This window comes from Thamnophis elegans, chromosome 12 (assembly GCF_009769535.1).
Source record: "Thamnophis elegans isolate rThaEle1 chromosome 12, rThaEle1.pri, whole genome shotgun sequence".
NCBI classification, from domain to species: domain Eukaryota; kingdom Metazoa; phylum Chordata; class Lepidosauria; order Squamata; family Colubridae; genus Thamnophis; species Thamnophis elegans.
This window is the reverse complement of record NC_045552.1, coordinates 2,900,097-2,921,005: the sequence shown is the minus strand read 5'-3', so window position 1 is coordinate 2,921,005 and position 20,909 is coordinate 2,900,097. Positions and strand designations below refer to the sequence as shown.

The 20,909-nt window shown below is 45.0% G+C and overlaps 1 protein-coding gene across 1 annotated transcript in view; it reads right to left on the bottom strand.

Moving 5' to 3' along the window:
* Positions 1-278: 278 nt before the first annotated feature.
* The window catches only part of CATSPERG (cation channel sperm associated auxiliary subunit gamma), a 53,778-nt gene continuing 33,147 nt past the window's right edge, over positions 279-20,909 (bottom strand). Inside the window, exons 25-29 of the mRNA XM_032227654.1 lie at positions 17,342-17,440; positions 16,155-16,247; positions 14,776-14,875; positions 2,441-2,567; positions 279-755 (exon numbers count right to left, since the gene is read on the bottom strand). Coding sequence (XP_032083545.1) covers positions 607-755; positions 2,441-2,567; positions 14,776-14,875; positions 16,155-16,247; positions 17,342-17,440 — 568 coding nt within the window. The 3' untranslated portion in view covers positions 279-606. The remainder of the gene's footprint in view (positions 756-2,440; positions 2,568-14,775; positions 14,876-16,154; positions 16,248-17,341; positions 17,441-20,909) is intronic.

Sequence of the window (20,909 nt, the reverse complement as noted above, 5' to 3'; positions counted from 1 at the left end):
TTTTTTAGTGGTTACCCCCTTGTTTAATTTTTCCCTGTAGCCGTTCCCAGCATTTAGAGACAGAACTGCAGCAGCTGAGAGAGGATCAGGGGTTAAAGAAGTACAATTTTTGGAAAAAAGGAAAGGGTGGAAAATCATAAAATACCTCAAACCAATTCATGTTTTTAAGTTGCCTGGAGTCGCCTTGAAGTCAGATGGGTGGCAAACGAATCAAATAAAGAAATAGACAAAATAAAACCGAGATCTCTTCCTGACTGACCCCTCCACACGCAATGAAAAGGATGTTTTGGCGGCCTTTTTCGCGGGGGCAGGGGTTCAGACGCTGTGATAGATACCTACTTTTGGGGTGCCAATTGATCTTGATAGGTGTGGTAGTATTGGCCATAGGTGACTTTCGAGCCTTTTGCAAGACTAGCCTAACAACGCAACCCTGTTCCCAAAATCAGACAGCTGGTGCTTAAAGTGTCTTCCCCATTGCTGATACCCTCCATCTTGAGAAACAAAGAAAAAGGATCTTTCTCGGACCATTACCACAGACAAAAGATGACACACATCCAGGCACCGGAAAACCACAGTACCCGATGAATCTGGCAAGTCACGGCTGCTCTATTGTGCCTCATGATGGGGTGCAAATCTTTTGGAGTGGGCCTGAGTGGTAGATGGGACATTGGCGGGGTCCCCAGAACTGATGTCAGAAGGCAGGTGCCGAAGAGATCCTTGACTGCTGAAGGAAGAAGAGAAGGTGAGGCTGGATTCTGGTAAGAAAAAGACACAAGAGAAAGGACAGGAGAGTTAAGGATTTGCCAGGAGGAGCCGGCTCCAAGTCCCCATAATTAGAACATGTAAAAGAGTCAGATTAAAAAAATGAGAAGAATATACCTCCAAAGGATGATCATTTCGTTGTATTTAAGTACAATGACAATAAAGATTATACTATACTATAATCGTATTGCATTAACAGATAAAATCCTATGAAACAGTTTGGTCCAGTTGTTTAGGCCCTGGGCGAAAAGAGAGAAGTTGAGTTCTAGTCCCACTGAAGGGATGAAAGCCGGCTGGGTGACTTTGAGTCAATCACCAGGAAACAGTGAGTTCTAGTCCAACCTTAAGCATGAGAGCCAGCTGGATGATTTTGGACCAATCACCATGGTGAGTTCTAGTTCCGCCTTAGGCATGAAAGGAGACTGGGTGACTTTGGGCCAATCACCAGGAAACAGTGAGTTCCAGGCCTGCCTTAGGCTGTTCTAGGTGTTGCAACAGAAAAGACACCTTTTCGGGGTCCCCAAAGATGCTATTGTTTTAATCAGGAGGAGCCGTGTGTGCCCATTCTGTCTGACCATACAGGGCAGAGTCGTGGTGGCGCAGTGGTTAGGATGCAGTATTGCAGGCTAACTCTGCCGACTGCCAGCAGTTTGATTCTGACCAGCTCAAGGTTGACTCCGCCTTCCATCCTTCCGAGGTGGGTCAAATGAGGACCCAGATTGTTGGGGGCAATATGTTGATTCTGTAAACCGCTTAGAGAGGGCTGCAAAGCCCTGTGAAGCGGTATGTAAGTCTAAGGGATATTGCTCTTGCTAGAAACGATAACTCATGCAGAAAAGGCACCTGATTGAAGTAACGGAATATCCTAAATCCCAACTCTAGGATGGCAGGGCAGAAGAGCAGGTGAGACACAACCTCGGCGAGATCCTGCAGACTTCAGCAGGAATAGATTAAGCCAGAGGTGTCAAACTCAAGCCTGCGATGTGCTTGGATCTGGCCCGCGGGGCTGTCCTGGAAAATGTAAGGGGCTGGCACACATCGCTTCAGTCCGGTCTACCCAATGCGAAGAGGAAACATGCCAGCAGTTTGGGGAGTGGCGTCAATATGGCCACACCCACCCAGTCAAGCGCGCCCACCTGTCCCCCACTCCCCGAGGTTAACCACAGCCCTGATGCAGCCCTCAATGAAATTGAGTTTGACACCTCTCGACTAAGCAGACTGATGATGTGGCAAGAAGCAGATGCAATTTTTACTTCTTGTACCCCGGGCATGAAAGATGCAGCTCACTAGGAGTCCCTGAGCAAGATGCCAGGAGGTCCAAGAAAGCAGAGATGACTCTGGAGACAAAGGTCCCACCTTCTCAAAGGTCCCTGGCTGGGCAAATCTGCCCTAAGGAGCCTCAGCGATGAAATTCAATTTTTTTTTACTAGTGGTTCTGTGGGCGTGGCTTGGTGGGCGTGGCAGGGGAAGGATGCTGCAAAATCCCCATTCCCTCTCCACTCCTGGGGCCAGTCAGAGGTGGGATTTGCTGGTTCTCCAAACAACTCAAAATTTCAGAACTGGCTGAATTTCACCCCTGCTCAGTGGGCTTCAAGCTCAAAGTCACTTCTTAGTTTGCCCGTAGGTTTGGTTGAAATGTCAAGAAAACAGTCCAAGAGGCCACTGGTTGGAAACTCACCAGCCCGAAATGCTATAGCTTCCTCCATCCTCTTTAACGTCCTGTTGCAGAATCGTTTAACCCAAGGGGCCACTGTGTCAACGAAGATATACAGAATGACCAGTCCGATGATAACAGCAAATGAAATCTGAGAGAAGGAAAGAGGAGAGGGAGAAGGGTGGGCCGTGAATTCCTCAGCTGAGAACCCCACCCACCCATTCCCCGTTGTCATTGTCTTCTTATCCTGCTGGCCCAGGAATGCTCAGCCTTCGTTTTAGTTAGGGTGGGGAGAATAATTTCACACACACACACACACCCAGGTGAGATCCGGACAGGCCCTTTCGGTCTTCTGAAAGGGCCTGAAAACCTAGCTCTGCCAACTGGCCTCAACAGGAGCGTTGTCATTCTGAAGATGGTCTAAGGCCCTAAGACAATGTTTCTCAAACTTGGCAACTTGAAGATGTCTGGACTTCAACTCCCAGAATCCCCCCAGTCAGAAATGCCGGCATAGGTGCTGGGAGGGGCTTGCTGATGGGAGCTGCTCATTACAGCTCCCGAATCCCTGGTCGCGTTATCTGTCGGATGACCAATCCATCAGACGTCTGACAGTTTGTTTACCTTTTTCTCCGGGCAAGAAGATAAGGTGAGCCGTTCTGCTGAGCAAAGTGCCATCCGACCCTCGCAGTTTGTTTCTGGGAGGGGGTGAAGGCCAGCTGAGGGCAGAATTGTCTTCGTGCCGGGAATTCCAGCTGCGATTTGCAGTGCGAAGCAAACTCTTCTTCAGAACAAAATTTGACTTACTGAGTGCAAGGCGAGCGGGATCGGTACACGTGAACCTTTAATTGTTTGTATTAAATCTTAACTTCATTTTTACAAGAACTCCTTCCGATAGCTTAACCATTAAAGAGACAGTTAAAATGCTTCGTAACACTGTTTATGTTTTGAATTTCTACGGAGTTTTAAAACTTCAAAGGAAAGGAGTGATTTATCACTTTACTTTACTGCTGTATAATTGGCCAGCAGAGTTTTATTAATTGGTTGAAGAAGAAATTTGGAATGGCTTCTAAGCAAAACCCTACTCAAAAGATGCCCCCCCCCCCGGCTCCTAAAAGCTCTGGCACCTCGCCCGCACCTGGCACAAAACTGCAGTCACTGCTTCCTACTCCCCCTATAGGTGAGCCATTACCGAAAGAATTTTTTCTGAAGGAGCTGGCTGAGGCTTTTAAAACTCAGGCAATTACGATGGAAACAAAACTCAAAGAAGGGCTCAAAGAAGAGATATCCGTTGCGCATAAGGATCTGTCTGATAAACTTGAGACCCGGGTTCAAAAGATTAGAGATGATATGCTGGGAATTGTTAGTTTGTTGACAGAACATGTTTCCGGAATTGAAGACAGACTAGATGATCTTAATGACGCCAACATTAATTTGGTATCGAAAACAGGGGTGGTGCAACAAAAAGTTGAAAATGCTGAAAAAGAAACTATTATGATACAGTATAGACAAATGGAACTTGCACTAAGAGTAAGGGGTTTGCGTGAAAACAAGCAGGAAAACTTGAAACAGATTCTTTCAGAAGCTTTTGATAGCCTGATGGGAAGACCAGGGGGTAACTTTGATTGGCAAATTGATAACGTTTACCGCGCTAATTCTTGGCTGGCGAAGCAGAAGCAGCTTCCATGGGACATTGTGATATATTTTACTAGAAGAGACATGAGGAATATGATATTGCAAGAGTCTTATAAAATCAAGCTTCAAATTGAAGAGCTTAGAAATCGTCAGCTACAGTTCAGATGGGATGCACCATTTGGCCTAGCACTCACTTTTGAGGGGCAAAGATATCGTCTCAATTCAGTATGGAAAGCTCGAGATTTTTACCATAATATTTTGAAGGCTGGACATTCCGCACCATCTGGACCCAGTGAAAGAGAACAAGAAGGACAAGATAGACAGCAAACTACACAATTATCCACAAGGATGGATCATCTTTCTCTCTTAGAAGCACAAGGAGCCATGAAACAAAGACCAAACCGTGTGATTACCAGACGAATGGATCAACAACTAAAAAAGCAACAATCACCTGCCATCGGTCAAGATCTTACATTTACCAGCTTAGAAGCAGTGGGAGGAGCCAGGCCAAAGGTTAAACTCCAGGATATCCAGGTGGCTCTAAAAAAGCTTCAGGAAACCAAAGATGACAACTAAGCTTCTAACATGGAACGTCAACGGATTGAACTCTCCACAGAAGAGAAAGAAAATATTCCACTATCTTAAACAGTTCAAGAATGATATAATTTGCTTGCAAGAAACTCATATTAGATCAACTGATCAAAAATATTTGATTAATACAAGATTTGGTCAACACTTTATAGCTTCTGCTATGGAGAAGAAAAATGGTATCGTTATGTACTTAAGAAAAGACATGAAAGCTGAATTAATCGAAGCAGATCCCCACGGAAAATATATTGCAATAGATCTGGTATTAGAAGGGAAAAGGACATTGATACTGGGAATATATGATCCCAGTCAACAACAAGATGGATTTTATAGAAAACTTCATGCCAAATTGGTACAGTGGGATTATAGGTCTTGCATACTACTGGGTGACTGGAACGGTGTTATGGACACTAAGAAAGATAAGAAGGTTTCCCGCCCAAATACTCAAATGCGAGCAAAACTACCTAAGTCCTTTTTCGATATGATGGATGACTTCGAATTGAGAGATATTTGGTGAGAAAGAAATGCAGAAGAACATGACTTTACCTTTTTCTCTGATAGACATCAATCCTTTTCTAGGATCGATTTTATATTAATTACTAATGACTTGCTTTCCAGGGTGAAGAAGACAAAGATCTCAGCTAGAGTTTTATCAGATCACAATCCAGTTTGGATGGAGTTGGAGGGGTGACACAAGCAAGAAGGTCATGGAAATTGAATGAAAATTTATTCAGATATGAAAAATACATTAATGAATGTAAAAAATTGCTAACAGAATACTTTGTTTTTAATATGAATAAGGGCACACCTATGGAAATTGTATGGGATGCAAGTAAAGCGTATATGAGAGGAGTTTTGATAAATATAAATAGATTACATAGACATAAACAAGTGGTAAAACGAACAGAAATGGAAGATGAAATCAGGAAGAAAGAGCAAGAGTTAACTTTAAAACCAGGAGATATAAAGATTAAAGAAGCAATTACCATATTAAAGGACCAATTTAACATGTTGATCTCAGACCAGGTAACCACTAGTTTGTTATACGCAAAACATAATACTTTTTGTAATGCAAATAAATCTGGCAGATGGTTAGCATATCAGATTAGGAAAAAACAAAATTCTCGAAATATAACTAAATTGCTCTATAGAGGGAAGGAAGTGTTCCAACAGGGTGAGATTCAAAAGGTCTTCCGGGAATTTTTTACAGAGCTGTATAAGGGTGACAAAATTAACGGCCTAGACATAGCGAGATACTTGGACAAAGAAAAAATACCCATAGTTAAAGAAGAGCAAAGGCAAAAATTGAATCAACCAATAACTTCGGGGAAAATTCTGCAGGTAATTAAGCAGTTAAAAGCAGGGAAGGCACCTGGTACAGATGGCTTGACAGCGGGTTACTATAAAAATCTACAATTAGAAATGGTAGAACCTCTTAAGGAATTATTTAATAAGATTCAAACGGAAGGTAAGGTGCCCCCATCTTGGAAGACAGCTTTTATATCCCTGATACCTAAAGAAGACCAAGATATTACTCAACCAAAAAACTATAGACCTATCTCATTACTTAATGTAGATTATGAAATATTTACTAAAATACTAGCAAATAGGTTAATGTTGGTTATTCAACAATTGATTCACAGTGACCGAACAGGTTTTATTCAAGGGAGACAAATGAGAAGTAACGTAAGATTAATTGTTAATGCACTAGAATACTTGGGAAAGAACAATCAAATTCCTGCCACGTTCATATTTCTGGATGCTGAGAAAGCCTTTGATCGAGTTAACTGGCAATTCCTGTTGAAAACACTGCAAAAAATGCAAATAGGAGAAAGTTTCTTACAATCAATCAAAGCAATATATCAACAGCAAACGGCTCAAATTATAGTCACTGGAAGTTTAACAGACTCTTTTCAAATTGGGAAAGGTACAAGACAGGGTTGTCCCTTGTCTCCATTACTGTTTATTATAACTTTGGAAATACTGCTGAACAAAATACGGGGCTTGGAGGGTCCAAAGGGAATTAAGATTAGGCAGCAAGAATATAGAGTGCGTGCTTTTGCGGATGACTTGGTTATAATATTAGACCAACCGCAGGAATCTAGTATAATTTTAATGAATACGATTAACCAATATGGTCAAGTGTTTTAAAATAAATCTAGGGAAAACAAAAATACTAGCTATAAAAATGAATACTAAACAAAAGGAAGAACTAGGAGGAATGATAGGATGTGAAACAGTTAAGAAGGTCAAATACTTAGATTTAGATTTTAATGAGCATTTATATGCCGCCCTTTTCCCTGAGGGGACTCAGGGCGGCTTACAACAATGGGGGGAAGGGAGTGCAAGACAAGACTTAAAAGAAAAAAATGTGAATAAAGAAATTAACCATAAAAACACAACATTCACTCAACATTCGGGCGGGGTGAGAATAAATCCTATCCCCAGGCCTGACGGGATAGCCAGATCTTGAGGGCTGTGCGGAAGGCCTGGACTGTGGTGAGGGTGCGGATCTCCACGGGGAGGGTGTTCCATAGCGTCGGAGCTGCAACTGAGAAGGCTCTCCTCTGCGTAGTCGCCAGTCGGCACTGACTGGCGGATGGAATTCGGAGGAGGCCTACCCTGTGCGATCTGATGGGACGCAGGGAGGTAATTGGCAGGAGGCGGTCTCTCAAATAGCCAGATCCACTACCATGGAGCGCTTTATAGGTGGTAAGTAAGACCTTGAAGTGTACCCGACGATCAACAGGTAGCCAGCGCAGCTCACGGAGGATCGGTGTTATATGGGCGAACCGTGGTGCGCCCATGATCACTCGCGCGGCCGCGTTCTGAACTAGCTGAAGTCGCCGGATGCTCTTCAAGGGCAGCCCCATGTAGAGCACATTGCAGTATTCCAGCCTAGAGATCACAAGGGCTCGAGTGACTGTTGTGAGAGCCTCCCGGTTCAGGTAGGGCCGCAACTGGCGCACCAGGTGAACCTGGGCAAATGCCCCCCTGGTCACAGCCGACAAATGGTGGTCAAAATTCAGCTGTGGATCCAGGAGGACTCCCAAGTTGCGGACCCTGTCTGAGGGGTATAAATTTTGCCCCCCCAGCCTGATTGATGGAACGTTAGCCGAATTTTTGGGAGGAAAACACAACAGCCACTCGGTCTTTTCTGGGTTGAGCACTAGTTTGTTAGCTCTCATCCAGTCTTTAACAGCCTCAAGGCCCCGGTTCATCACGTCCACCGCTTCATTGAGTTGGCACGGGGCGGACAGATACAGCTGTGTATCGTCCGCATATTGGTGGTACTTAATCCCGTGCCTCCGAATGATCTCGCCCAGCGGTTTCATGTATATGTTAAATAGCAGGGGGGACAGGACCGAGCCCTGCGGCACCACACAGGTTAGGGGCCTCGGGGACGATCTCTCCCTCCCCACCAACACTGACTGCGACCTGTCCGAGAGGTAGGAGGAGAACCACTGTAAAACAGTGCCGCCCACCCCCACCTCCCGCAGTCGTCGCAGAAGGATACCATGGTCGATGGTATCGAAAGCCGCTGAGAGGTCAAGGAGAACCAGGATGGACGCATAGCCTCCATCTCTGGCTCTCCAGAGATCATCGGTCAATGCGACCAAAGCGGTTTCAGTGCTGTAACCGGGCCTGAAGCCAGACTGGAAGGGGTCAAGATAGTTAGCTTCCTCCAAGGTACGCTGAAGCTGTAAGGCCACCACCTTCTCAACAACCTTCCCCACAAAGGGGAGGTTGGAGACTGGACGATAGTTATTAAGAACTGCTGGATCCAAGGACGGTTTCTTCAGGAGGGGCCTCACCACCGCCGCCTTAAGCGCGGTGGGGAGGTGTCCCTCCCGAAGAGAGGCGGTAACAACCGCCTGGATCCAGCCTCGTGTCACCTCTCTGCTGTTGGCAGTCAGCCAAGAGGGACACGGGTCCAGTATGCAGGTGGAGGAACTCACAGCTCGCATAGCCTTGTCCACATCCCCGGAGGCAACATCCTGAAACTCAACCCAGAGATGGTCTACCAAGTCATTCCCTTGTGTCTCGGCTGGATCTGCGGGGGTGGAGTCCAGTTCCGATCGAAACCGAGCAACTTTGTCCGCCAAGAACTGACCATACTCCTCAGCCTTACCCTGCAGGGGGTTCCCCGTCTCCCTCCTATTTAGGAGGGAGCGGGTTATCCTGAACAGGGCGGCTGGGCGGGACTCGGCGGACGCTACCAAGGAGGCAATGTGTGATCTTTTGGCGGTTCTCAATGCCCAAATATACTCCTTGGTGCAAGCTGTCAACAGTGCTCGGCTCGATACGGACCTATCGGACCTCCACAGGTGCTCTAGGCATCTCCTCCGGCGCTTTATCTCGCGGAGCTCCTCGGTAAACCAAGGGGGTCTTCCGCGAGCCGCTGACCCGGAGCGGACGTAGTGGCGCAATTCGGTCCAGAGACTCTGATGCCGCCGAGTGCCAGGCCGCAGCAAGAGTCTCCGCCGAACTGTGGGCGAGAGCATCTGGAATGACCCCAAGCTCCATCTGGAACCTAACAGGGTCCATCAGTCGCCTGGGGCGGAACCACCTGGTCGGTTCCTCCTCCCCACGGTGGGGGTTTGGCCTCCGGAAGTCTAGCCTCAGTAGGTAGTGGTCTGACCACGACAGGGGAATGATCTCATTTCCCCTCAGACCAAGATCATAACTCCACTGCTCCGAGAGGAATACGAGGTAGAGTGTGTGCCCCGCTGAGTGGGTAGGGCCTCGAATTACCTGGGTCAGGCCCATGGCTGTCATGGAAGCCATGAACTCCTGCGCTCCGTCAGAGTGTTCACCGAGCGAAGGCAGATTGAAGTCCCCCAGAACCATTAGTCTAGGGAACTCAATTGCTAGCTCGGCTACTGACTCGAGGAGCGCAGGGAGGGCCGCTGCAACGCAGTTGGGAGGCAGGTACGTTAGCAGCAAACCCGCTTGACCCTTGAGGTCCAACTTCACTAGTAGGGACTCACACCCGGCAAGCTCCGAAGCAGGGATCCTACGAGGAGCTAAAGACTCCCGGACTACAATAGCCACACCGCCACCCCTTCCCTGGGCTCTCGGCTGGTGAAGCACCTGAAACCCGTCTGGGCACAGCTCTACGAGGGGGACTCCTCCCTCCGTGCCCAGCCATGTCTCAGTAATACATGCCAGGTCTGCCCCCTCGTCTACAATCAAGTCCCGGACGAGGGGAGCCTTATGAATTACAGACCTGGCATTTAGCGACAGCAGCCTGAGACCAGGGTCCTGATTGCTCACGCCATCTGACCTTGGAGTGGGACTCATAGGGCCGGAAGGAGGGATCTCTGCGATATAGCGAACCCTCCTTCCCCGGTAATGGCCAGCCCTAAAGTCCCCGCCGTATCTGCCTCTCCCTGTTATGACCGCAATGCTCCGACTCTCTCCCGTGGGCATAGTTCCCCCAACCACCCCAGTGGCCCCCGCTTGCCCCGCCAGGTCCTCCGAATCAAGCATACTCAAACACTCACACAAACAGTCCCCACGATATAGTTAAAACACAAAAAGAATACAGCAATAATAATACTAAAAGTGGGTCTTTCATACTAACACATTCAATCCCACGCACTCAACATCCCGCTTAAAATTGCGCAACACAGAATTTAAAATTATGAGTTCCAGAAAAGCCAGCTCCCCTTCCTCCAGTTCCAGAGAAATCCGAGGCCAAGTCCAAGGTCCGTATTCTGTAGAATAGTTGTAGATGGAGGGGGGGCAAAGCGCAGGCCCCAGATATTAGCAAGCACCAGCTTTGCAATCTCATACCCTCCAAGTCCAGATAAAGCGTGAAATAATAAACAATAACGGTCCATAGGAGATCAAACGGTAGTATGCAGGGGGGTATCTTATCCTCCCCCTCTCCTGAAGTCCTGGAACGGCCAGAGTTTAGATGTCCAAAGTCTACAAATGACTGGAACCAGTTAAAAGGGGGAAGGGGGGGGTGCCAGCTTAGTGTCCAGTTTTTAAAACGCCAGGTTCCTGTCCCTGAAGCTGCCATCCTCTATCACTCCTTTCCCCAAACCAAATGCACCATAAGTATATATACCATAAGATGTCAAATGTTAAACAAATGGTCGTTGTTCACATTAGATGTTTCAAAATAGCAGTGGTAGCAAGTGGTGGAGAAGGGTAGTTGTTCCAGGCCAATGTCGATGGTCGCAGGCCAGGCAGTAAAGCTCGTATTAAATGAGAATAAATAGGCAGGCAAGCATGGCTCCGCAGTAGCAGGGGCAGACAGGGAAAGAGATTGTCCGAGACACGGGAGGGGTAAAAGGAGAGGCTCCAACGGTGAGAGAGGTAGGCACCAAAATACAAGATAGGGGAGGGGCGGGCGTTCAAGCGAGCTATGATGGTAGTGGCTAAATCACCACTTAGTCCGCTCGCTCAAGCCACGATAATTTCCTCCTCTTTATCGCGATGGTGGTGGTAATAATGAAGGTGGTAATCGCCAATTTCAAATCCCCCAAGCTCACCGTTCCTTTTTTCCTTTAGCTGTAGGTGAAAGTCCAGGGTTCCTCTCCAAGCCCCACGCTGTTTAGATCTAAGAAGAACAGCGGGGGAGACCCAATCGTGAGAGCGAGAAGCTCAGGCAGCCATTTTCCATCCAATTCCCGCTGCCACCATTCCGCTGCTCTGGGGCACCTTCTAGGACCAGGGCTCACCCGATCGGGCAGGCGACCACCGGGGGCATCTAAGGGCACCAAGGCATCTGAGATGTCGAAGGACGCCGATCGTCCATGCATCGCCGCCGTCGCCGCCCTCGCTCGATGGTTCAGCTGTTCGGCTGCTCAGCTGTTAGGCGCAGTGGAGGCTGAAATAAGCCTTCGGCAGCGATGTTTTTTTTTGAAATTCCGTCCGGTCCTTCAATGCTGGAGGTCTTAAATTCACCCAGAGGCTCTTTCTGGAAACTTTGCGGACCGTTTGGAAGGCTACTCGGTACTTTTTCGCCAGATTACAGAGAGCGAAAAAGCCCGGCCGCCATTCCAAACCCGCACATGCGCAGCCTCCCAAATACTTGGGAGTTAATATTTCAACCTCAAATGGGAAATTATATAAGTATAATTATCAACCACTTTTGCATAGCATACAAACAGAGATGAAAAAATGGGACAAGTTGCAGTTATCTTTGTTGGGAAGAATAGCAGCAGTGAAAATGAATATTTTACCTAAATTTTTATTTCTTTTCCAAATGCTACCTATACTTAAAAAAGATGCGAACCTGCTAGAATGGCAGAAGGGTATTAATAAATTTGTATGGGCAGGAAAGAAGCCGAGAGTAAAGCTAAAAATAATGCAAGATGTGCGTGAGAGGGGAGGTTTGAAATTACCCAACCTAAAATTATATTATGAAGCAGTAGCATTATCTGTAATTAGTGATTGGATTGACTTAACCAATGATAGGATGCTTAATATCAAGGGGTATGATTTGGTATATGGCTGGCATGCTTACCTGTTATACAACAAAAAAGTGGACAAAAACTTTAAAAGTCATATTTCAAGAAATGCTTTACTGCGGGTTTGGAAAAAATATCAATACAAACTAAATGACAAGATACCCATGTGGGCAATTCCTAGACACGCAATAGAAAATATGAATATAGCACAAAAACAGGATATAATTACTTACAGACAGCTTCTTACCCTAGAAAGGGGTGTATTACAACTAAAATCCTTAGATGTATTAAAAGAGGAAAAGGTAATTCAAACATGGTTCCAGTATGGACAGCTACAGGCCAGGTGGAAAACAGATCAAAAAATTGGTTTCATGCAAGTCAAGGATAATTTATTTAAACAAATAAGAGATCAAAGTTTAATGCATATAAAGAGGATATACAATGTATTAGTACAGATGGATTCAGAAACAGAACTAGTTAAAGATTGTATGATAAAGTGGGCTCAAAATATTGAAGAACCAATAATGTTGGATACATGGGAAAGAATCTGGGTAAGAAATGTAAAATTTACACAAGCCCAAAACCTGAGAGAAAATTTTTACAAGATGTTCTATAGATGGCATTTAGATCCTAAAAAGTTGGCTTCTATGTATCCGAATTTACAACCCAAATGCTGGAGATGTGGTTCTCTCGATGCTACATATTTCCATATGTGGTGGACTTGCCAAAAGGTTAAGGTATTTTGGATAAAAATATGGTGGATTATGCAAAATGTTCTTTAAAAAAGGATAAAGTTTACTCCTCAGTTATTTTTGTTAGGTATAATTACTGACTGTACAGCGGTAGAGATTAACTTGATTTTGCACTTAATAACTGCAGCAAGATTGTTGGTGGCGCAATACTGGAAGAAGGAAGAGTTTCCTACAATTCAAGAATGGACATTGAAAGTCAGAAATTTAGCCAAGATGGCTAAAATATCTGCATATCTTAAGGACCACTCAAATGAGAGATATAAACGAGACTGGAAAAAATGGATTGATTATATACAAAATAAATACAGGACTAAGAAATTCCAGATAGCCTATGCTTAAGATCAGGAATGATTTAAATTGTTTAAAGTTAGTTTAGCAAGGAGGAGCTAAGTTCAATGTAAAGATGTAATCAATTTCTTATTCTTTTTTCCAATATATTTTAGACTGTTTTTGTTAAAAATCTATACTGTGTATGAGTTCTGGGAAGGCCGGGGGGGGGGGGGAAGGTTGTGGGGGGTTGTGGGGGAGGGTGGGGAGGAGGGATATATATCAGGTTTGACGAGACGTGTTAGATTTTAATGTAATTTGACCCCACATGTATACTGTTTTTTCTTATATTTTCATTACTATTATTATTACTATTTTTTTTAAAACTAGGATATATTAAGCATATTGACATGTAGCGGAAATACACCAATGAGAGGAGGAGTGGGAAACAGAAGGGAGAAGAAAGGTGGGAATAGAAGGATAGGAGAGAGGGTAAGGGGGGAAGATGAGAAGGATAAGGAGGAGTGGATTGTAGAGAGGGGAGCAGTAGAAAGGGAGGGGAAGTGGAGTAGGAAAGGATGATGGAGGGAAGATAGAAAGTTGGAGAGTGGTAGAAGAAAGAGGTGTATGGAGAGCAGAAGAGCTATAATGGGTTTCTATTTTCTGGGCATTGTTGACAAGAGGAACTGATGTAATTATTATTTAATACTATATGATACAGGCTATGTATAGTATACATGTGAGTGCGTGTTATGAAAATGAAAATAGAAATAAAAAATATTTATAATAAAAAAAGAAATGCCGGCATAGGAATTCTGGGAGTTGAAGTCCACACATCTTCAAGTTGTTAAAGCCCTTAGCCTCCCGATCCCAGAAGGGAACCACCGGGGAGCCTCTGGGGCTGAGGATACACGACACTTGTCAAGAGTCTCCCTGCTGAGTTCGCTGGCTCTTTCCCTTCCTTTTACACGCGGAATAGGCTTCCCAACAGGGTTGCCCTTCACGCAACCCCTGAACCTAGTGTCAACCCTGAAGCTGACCTGGCCGAAGCCACCTTGGAGCTTCAGTGCTGCCACACTGGAGCTGAGGGATGGGGGGATTTGAGACAGTTGGGGCTTTGTAGCCAATTGGACCATGTGACTGATTGTTTTGAGAAAGTGAAAAACTTTTAATTATCGTATTTTTTGGAGTATAAGATGCACCTTTTCCCCCCAAAAAGAGGATGAAAATCTGGGTGCGTCTTATACACTGAATACAACATTTTTGGCCTTTCAAAACTCCGCCCATATTGCAAAAAAGGACATGCAGAGGGTTAGGGCTGTTTTTTACTTGTTTTTGCTCCCCGGTCCCGTCCCCCCCCGCCCAAGGAGCACTTTGCAGGCCTCTCAAACACTCTGGATGCCCCGTTTTTCACAAAACAAATGAGGCATGCAGAGAGTTTGGGAGGCCTGCAAAGTGCAAAAAAATATTTTTTTTTAAATTTACCTCTTCAAAATCTTGGTGCATCTTATACTCCGAAAAATATGGTAGGTGAAAACCGCGGCAACGTTCAGAGTCGGTTTTCACCACATCCATGCCAATATGATATATCAATAAAGCTATTTCTTTGAGGCATCCACCCGCCTTGGAGTTTTGCTAGCTAGGGGTCTATTACTTGGCATCCTGCCACCTAGTCAAAGCCCAGCTGTCTTACCTTCATTATGTACATGGCACGGTGGGGGCTGAGGCGCAGGCCGTGGATGTGAACGATGAACTCCAAGGCATAGTCACAGTAGGTGGTTTGGTCGACCCCCCTATGGAAGCAGACAAGAACAGAGAGAGGTGGGCCACGGGAGCAAAGCGTCCGTCTCTCAACCTGAAGCTGACCGGACCGAGGCCATTTTGAGGCTTCAGTATTACCACACTGGAGCTGAGGGATAGGGAGGGGGGAGTAGAGATAGCCGGGGTTTGTAGCCAAAGCAAAATACTTTCTCCTGGGAATCAAGGCCATTCCCACAGGTGCTCGGAGAGAGGAGGAGTGAAGTTACAGCCAACTGGAGGCCACCTTGATTGGACCAGGTGACTGATTGTTTGGGGAAGAGAGAAAACTTTTTCTTTTAATTAGGTGAAAACCGCGGGAACATTCAGAGTTGGTTTTCACCAGTCTGTGCCAATGTGATACATCCAATAAAACTGTTCTTGGAAGAATTTTGTTTGCTATGGGGGTATTACTTGGAACCCTGACACCGTCCTTTTTAAAAAGTTTTCCCTCGCCTCACAGTGATTAAATCCCATCGCAGGCTCTCATTTTCTAGGTTTCTACATCTGTGTTTCTCGGCCTTTAAGAAGTTGGACCTCAGCTCCCAGCTTCGGGGAGCTGAAGTCCACCTGTCAGGTGCGAAAGACTGAATCCACATGTAAAGGTCCAAGGAAACGGGATTTACTGCTAATCATGCCTAAGCAGAGAAATCTTCTCCACTAACCTTTAGTACCTGCTCAGAGTCACCATGTTTCCCTGAAAATAAGACAGAGCCTCATTTTCTTTTGACCCCTGAAATAAGCGCTTGGCCTTATTTTTGGGGAGGTCTTATTATTTTTCAGGTGCAGGTGGTGGCGAGCGTGGTCACCTCATGGCTGCTGCTGTGTTGCAATATTTGGGGGAGGGCTTATTTTAGCACATGCGCTCAAAAGCCTGATCAGGCTTATTATCTGGAGAGGTCTTATTTTCAGGGAAACAGGGTGGATAAGGGTCACCTGAATTCAAAGGAGGTTGGGCTGTGTTTATCTGTGACTATGTAGGGATTCTAAACTGGCTCCTCTGCCACTCCTTCTCCTACACCACCCGTCTTAAAATGACGGAGGTTGAGAAACACTGTTCTACATAATTAATCAAGGTCTTAGTCCAACAGTCTCCAGATCATGGGCTTCACTCTTGCAGCAGGCTAGTAATTTAATAAGAACATACTACACACATATGCACAGATAGGCAGACAGACACATCCACCCTTAGAAAAAGCTCTCCCCGTGCATTCTGGCATGATTTCACCTGACTACAGGCAGAGGAATCAGTTTCAACATCAAAATCCCAAGTACCTGTTGGATACTTTGATCACAAAGAAATAATCGGGAGTGGCCAAACTTTGAGGGACGATATCGTAACACGGAGAGTTTTTCTGACAAATCCACCTAAAGGGGGAAAAAAGAGATTTAGTCCAGGCAAGATCCTGCAATGGGATGCTTCATATCTATGGGTGGAATCCTGTTTTTTTTTAAGATTGGTTTGGGATGGTGTAAAATCCAAAAAGGGTAAAGGTTCCCTTTGCACATATGTGCTATTCGTCCCCGACTCTAGGGGGCGATGCTCATCTCAGTTTCAAAGCCGAAGAGCCAGCGCTCTCCAAAGACGTCTCCGTGGTCATATGGCCGGCATGACTCCACCCCGAAGTGGCACAAAATGCTGTTACCTTCCCACCAAAGGTGGTTCCTATTTTTCTATTTTCATTTTTTACGTGCTTTTGAACTGCTAGGTTGGCAGAAGCTGGTTGTTTTCTTGCAGACATTTCATTTCCCGACTAGGGAACATTATCAGGGCTAGAAGGGAGTGGGATTTGCTCTGTTTAAAAACAGTGGGTTGCACTGTCAGTGTTGGTGGGATTCTCTAATTAGGCTGTTGTTTAGAGTTTGATTGTTTGTCTGAGTTGGTAGCTTCTTGATTGGGGTATTGTTATTCAAGGTTGACTCAGTCTTCCATCCTTCCGAGGTCGGTCAAATGAGGACCCAGATTGTTGGGGGCAAGAGGCTCATTCTAAGCTGAGAGGGCTGTAAAGCACTTCCTTCCTTCCTTCCTTCCTTCCTTCCTTCCTTCCTCCCTCCCTCCCTCCCTCCCTCCCTCCCTCCCTCCCTCCCTCCCTCCCTCCCTCCCATGGTGTGCAGCAGTTAAAGTGCAGCATTGCAGACTAACTCTGTCCACTGCCAGCAGTTCGATCCTGACCCGCTCAAGGTTGACTCAGCCGTCCATCCTTGTGAGGTGGGTCAAATGAGGACCTATATTGTTTGGGGGGGGCAAGAGGCTGACTCTGTAAACCGCTTAGAGAGGGCTGGAAAGCCCTGTGAAGCGGTATATAAGTCTATGTGCTGTTGCTAGTGTTTCCTTCTTGGTTGTTGGTCTACCCCAAACTATATCCAAGCCTCTTTCACTGGAGGATAGAATTCGAAGAGCCTGCCTAGAAGCGGATCTGCAAACCCAAACCGACAAGCGTATCTTTCACAGTAGAACTTACACAATTCCAGAGTTGGATTCAGAGAGAACCGGGAATCCTTCCTCATTGGTATCATCCACTTCTACGTCGGCTCTCGCCCAGATCAAAGCTGACGAATTGCTAGAGAAGCCAAATACAGATCAAGACCGTCCACATCAGGAGTCCAGAGCCCTTTCCCCCCACTTTTTTGGTAGCAGATCTTCCATTCCTGACTGCCACATGATCTACAGGGGGCTACCCTAGAAGATTATTCAGAAACTGAAGCTGGAGCAGAACACAGTCCTGTGTGCCCAGTTTGGGGCTGTGTCAGAGGTAGCATTCAGCAGGTTCTGAGCGGTTCTGGAGAACCGGTAGTGGAAATTTTGAGTAGTTCGGAGAACCGGCAAATACCACCTCTGGCTGGCCCCACCCCCATCTATTCTCTGCCTCCTGAGTCCCAGCTAATAATAATAATGCCAGAGTCGAAGAAAAAGAAGTAGAAAAAATAATGAAATATCGTGACCTGGCCATCGAAACTACATGGCTATGGATGAAGCATGTAACCATGGTCATCGGGGCATTTGGCACAATGTCCAAGAGTTTTACAAGATACATGAACAAATTGCAGCTTCCTGCAATAAAACCAGCGGAACTTCCAAAAACTGCCCTACTCGGAACATCTTATATTTTAAGAAGCTCCTTGGTTGATACCTGGGACGCTGGCAGCAAACCGTATTAACCATTAGCACCAGTCACTGGTATTTGTGGTGCATTTTTGAATGTTCAGTTGGCTGAGTTTCATGTTTAATGAATAAAGTATATAATAATAATAATAGTAATAATAATAATAATAATAATTGCCCCTGGGTGGGGCCCGACTAGTAACCAATGCCAAATCCGGCAAAACAACTGGCTGCTGTGATACAATTGTATAATAATAATAATAATAATAATAATAATGCAAAAATTATAATATTAAAACAGCAACAAACTGGTGGGAACATCAGCCTGAAAAAGTCACCGAAAATCAGATGGTCAAGATCTTGTGGGATTTCCGTATACAAACCGACAAAATACTGGCGCATAATACACCAGACATCACACTGGTTGAGAAAAATAAGGTCACAATCATAGACATCGCAATACCAGGTGATAGCAGGGTCGCCCAGAAGGAACTTGAAAAAATCGCAAGATACCAGGACTTAAAAATCGAAATTCAACGACTATGGCACAAACCAGCAGTGGTAATTCCAGTGGTAATTGGCACACTGGGTGCTATTCCAAAAGCACTGGAATTACATTTAAAACAGTTAAAAATTGACAAAATCACCATCAGTCAAATGCAAAAAGCCGCACTGCTTGGATCTGCACGCATATTACGAAAATATGTTACGACGTCCTAGGCCCCTGGGTGGGGCCCGACTAGTAACCAAGGCCAAATCCGGCGAAACAACTGGCCTCTGTGATACAATTGTATAACATAATAATAATAATAATAATAATAATAATAATAATAATAATAATTACAAAATTATTACAAAAAGGCATTTGACTCACTTCCACATAGTTGGATCATAAAATGCTTAGAAACAACTGGCATTAGCAAAAATATTACATCCTTTACTGAAAAGGCAATGAAACAATGGAGAACTGAGTTGGCAGTAGGGAATGAGAGCTACGGAATGGTTAATATCAAGCGAGGAATTTTCCAGGGTGATTCACTTTCACCTCTTCTCTTCATCATCGCAATGATCCCACTATCAGTAATCTTAAAAAAAATGAAATTAGGCTACCAAACAGCCAAAAAAGCTGAAAAAAATTCGCATTTACTATATATGGATGATTTGAAACTCTATGGCAAGTCAGAAATAGAAATCCAATCATTGACAAATACAGTCCGAGTATTCAGCACCGATATTTCAATGCAGTTTGGCATGGAAAAATGCGCCACTGTATCCATAAAAAGGGGCAAAATCACTGCATCTGAGGGAATTGAAATGCCCAATGGCCAACTAATTAAATGCAAAGAAAATGAAGCCTACAAATACTTAGGCATTCTGCAGTTGGATAACATCAAGCATGGAGAAGTAAAAACTATTGTCAGGCGAGAGTACACCAACAGAGTTAGGAAAATTTTAAAATCTAAATTGAATGGTGGAAATACAATCAAGGCCATAAATACCTGGGCAATACCAGTTATAAGATACACAGCTGGCATAGTTAACTGGACACAAGCTGATTTGGACCTTTTGGACCGAAAAACCAGGAAACTAATGACAATGCACTACAGTTTACATCCACGTGGTGATACTGATAGACTATATCTGCCCCGAAAATCAGGTGGAAGAGGATTATTACAAGTGAAGCAAACAGTTGAAGAAGAAAAACATGCACTGGCTGATTATTTAAAAGACACTCAAGAACATCTATTAATCGAAGTAAAGAACAAAAATCTACTGAAGGCCCAACAGACAAAACAAGAATACAGAAAAGATGTGATAAAATCAAGAATGGAGAGTTGGCAGAACAAAGCACTGCATGGCCAATTTCTGGAAAAAATAAAAGATAAAGTGGACAGTGAACAAACTTGGTTATGGTTAACAACAGGTACATTAAAGAAAGAAACAGAGTCACTAATCCTGGCTGCGCAAGAACAAGCTATCCGCACAAATGCCATTAAGGCCAAAATCGAAAAATCCTCTGATGATGCCAAATGCAGACTTTGCAAAGAAGCTGATGAAACTGTTGATCACATACTCAGCTGCTGTAAAAAAATCGCGCAGACTGATTATAAATTGCGGCACAATTCAGTAGCACAAATGATCCATTGGAATTTGTGCAAAAATTATAATATTAAAACAGCAACAAACTGGTGGGAACATCAGCCTGAAAAAGTCACCGAAAATCAGATGGTCAAGATCTTGTGGGATTTCCGTATACAAACCGACAAAATACTGGCGCATAATACACCAGACATCACACTGGTTGAGAAAAATAAGGTCACAATCATAGACATCGCAATACCAGGTGATAGCAGGGTCGCCGAGAAGGAACATGAAAAAATCACAAGATACCAGGACTTAAAAATCGAAATTCAACGACTATGGCACAAACCAGCAGTGGTAATTCCAGTGGTAATTGGCACACTGGGTGCTATTCCAAAAGCACTGGAATTACATTTAAAACAGTTAAAAATTGACAAAATCACCATCAGTCAAATGCAAAAAGCCGCACTGCTTGGATCTGCACGCATATTACGAAAATATGTTACGACGTCCTAGGCCCCTGGGTGGGGCCCGACTAGTAACCAATGCCAAATCCGGCGAAACAACTGGCCGCTGTGATACAATTGTACAACAACAATAATAATAATAATAACAACAACAACAACTCCGCCGTTGCCGGTCCAACTCCGCCGTTGCCGGTCCCAAGCCCGGATGAGAAAGGAGGAAGGTTGGGGTCAGGTTGGCATCCGTAAAAATGCCAGGTTGGCACCCGTAAAAAAAACCCGCCAACCCATACAACATGGTGAAAAAAACAAATAAGAATTCCATACCGCATCGGTCGTCGCGCGGGTTAACAAGGGCCGCGGTGGATGTTGGGGTCCCTG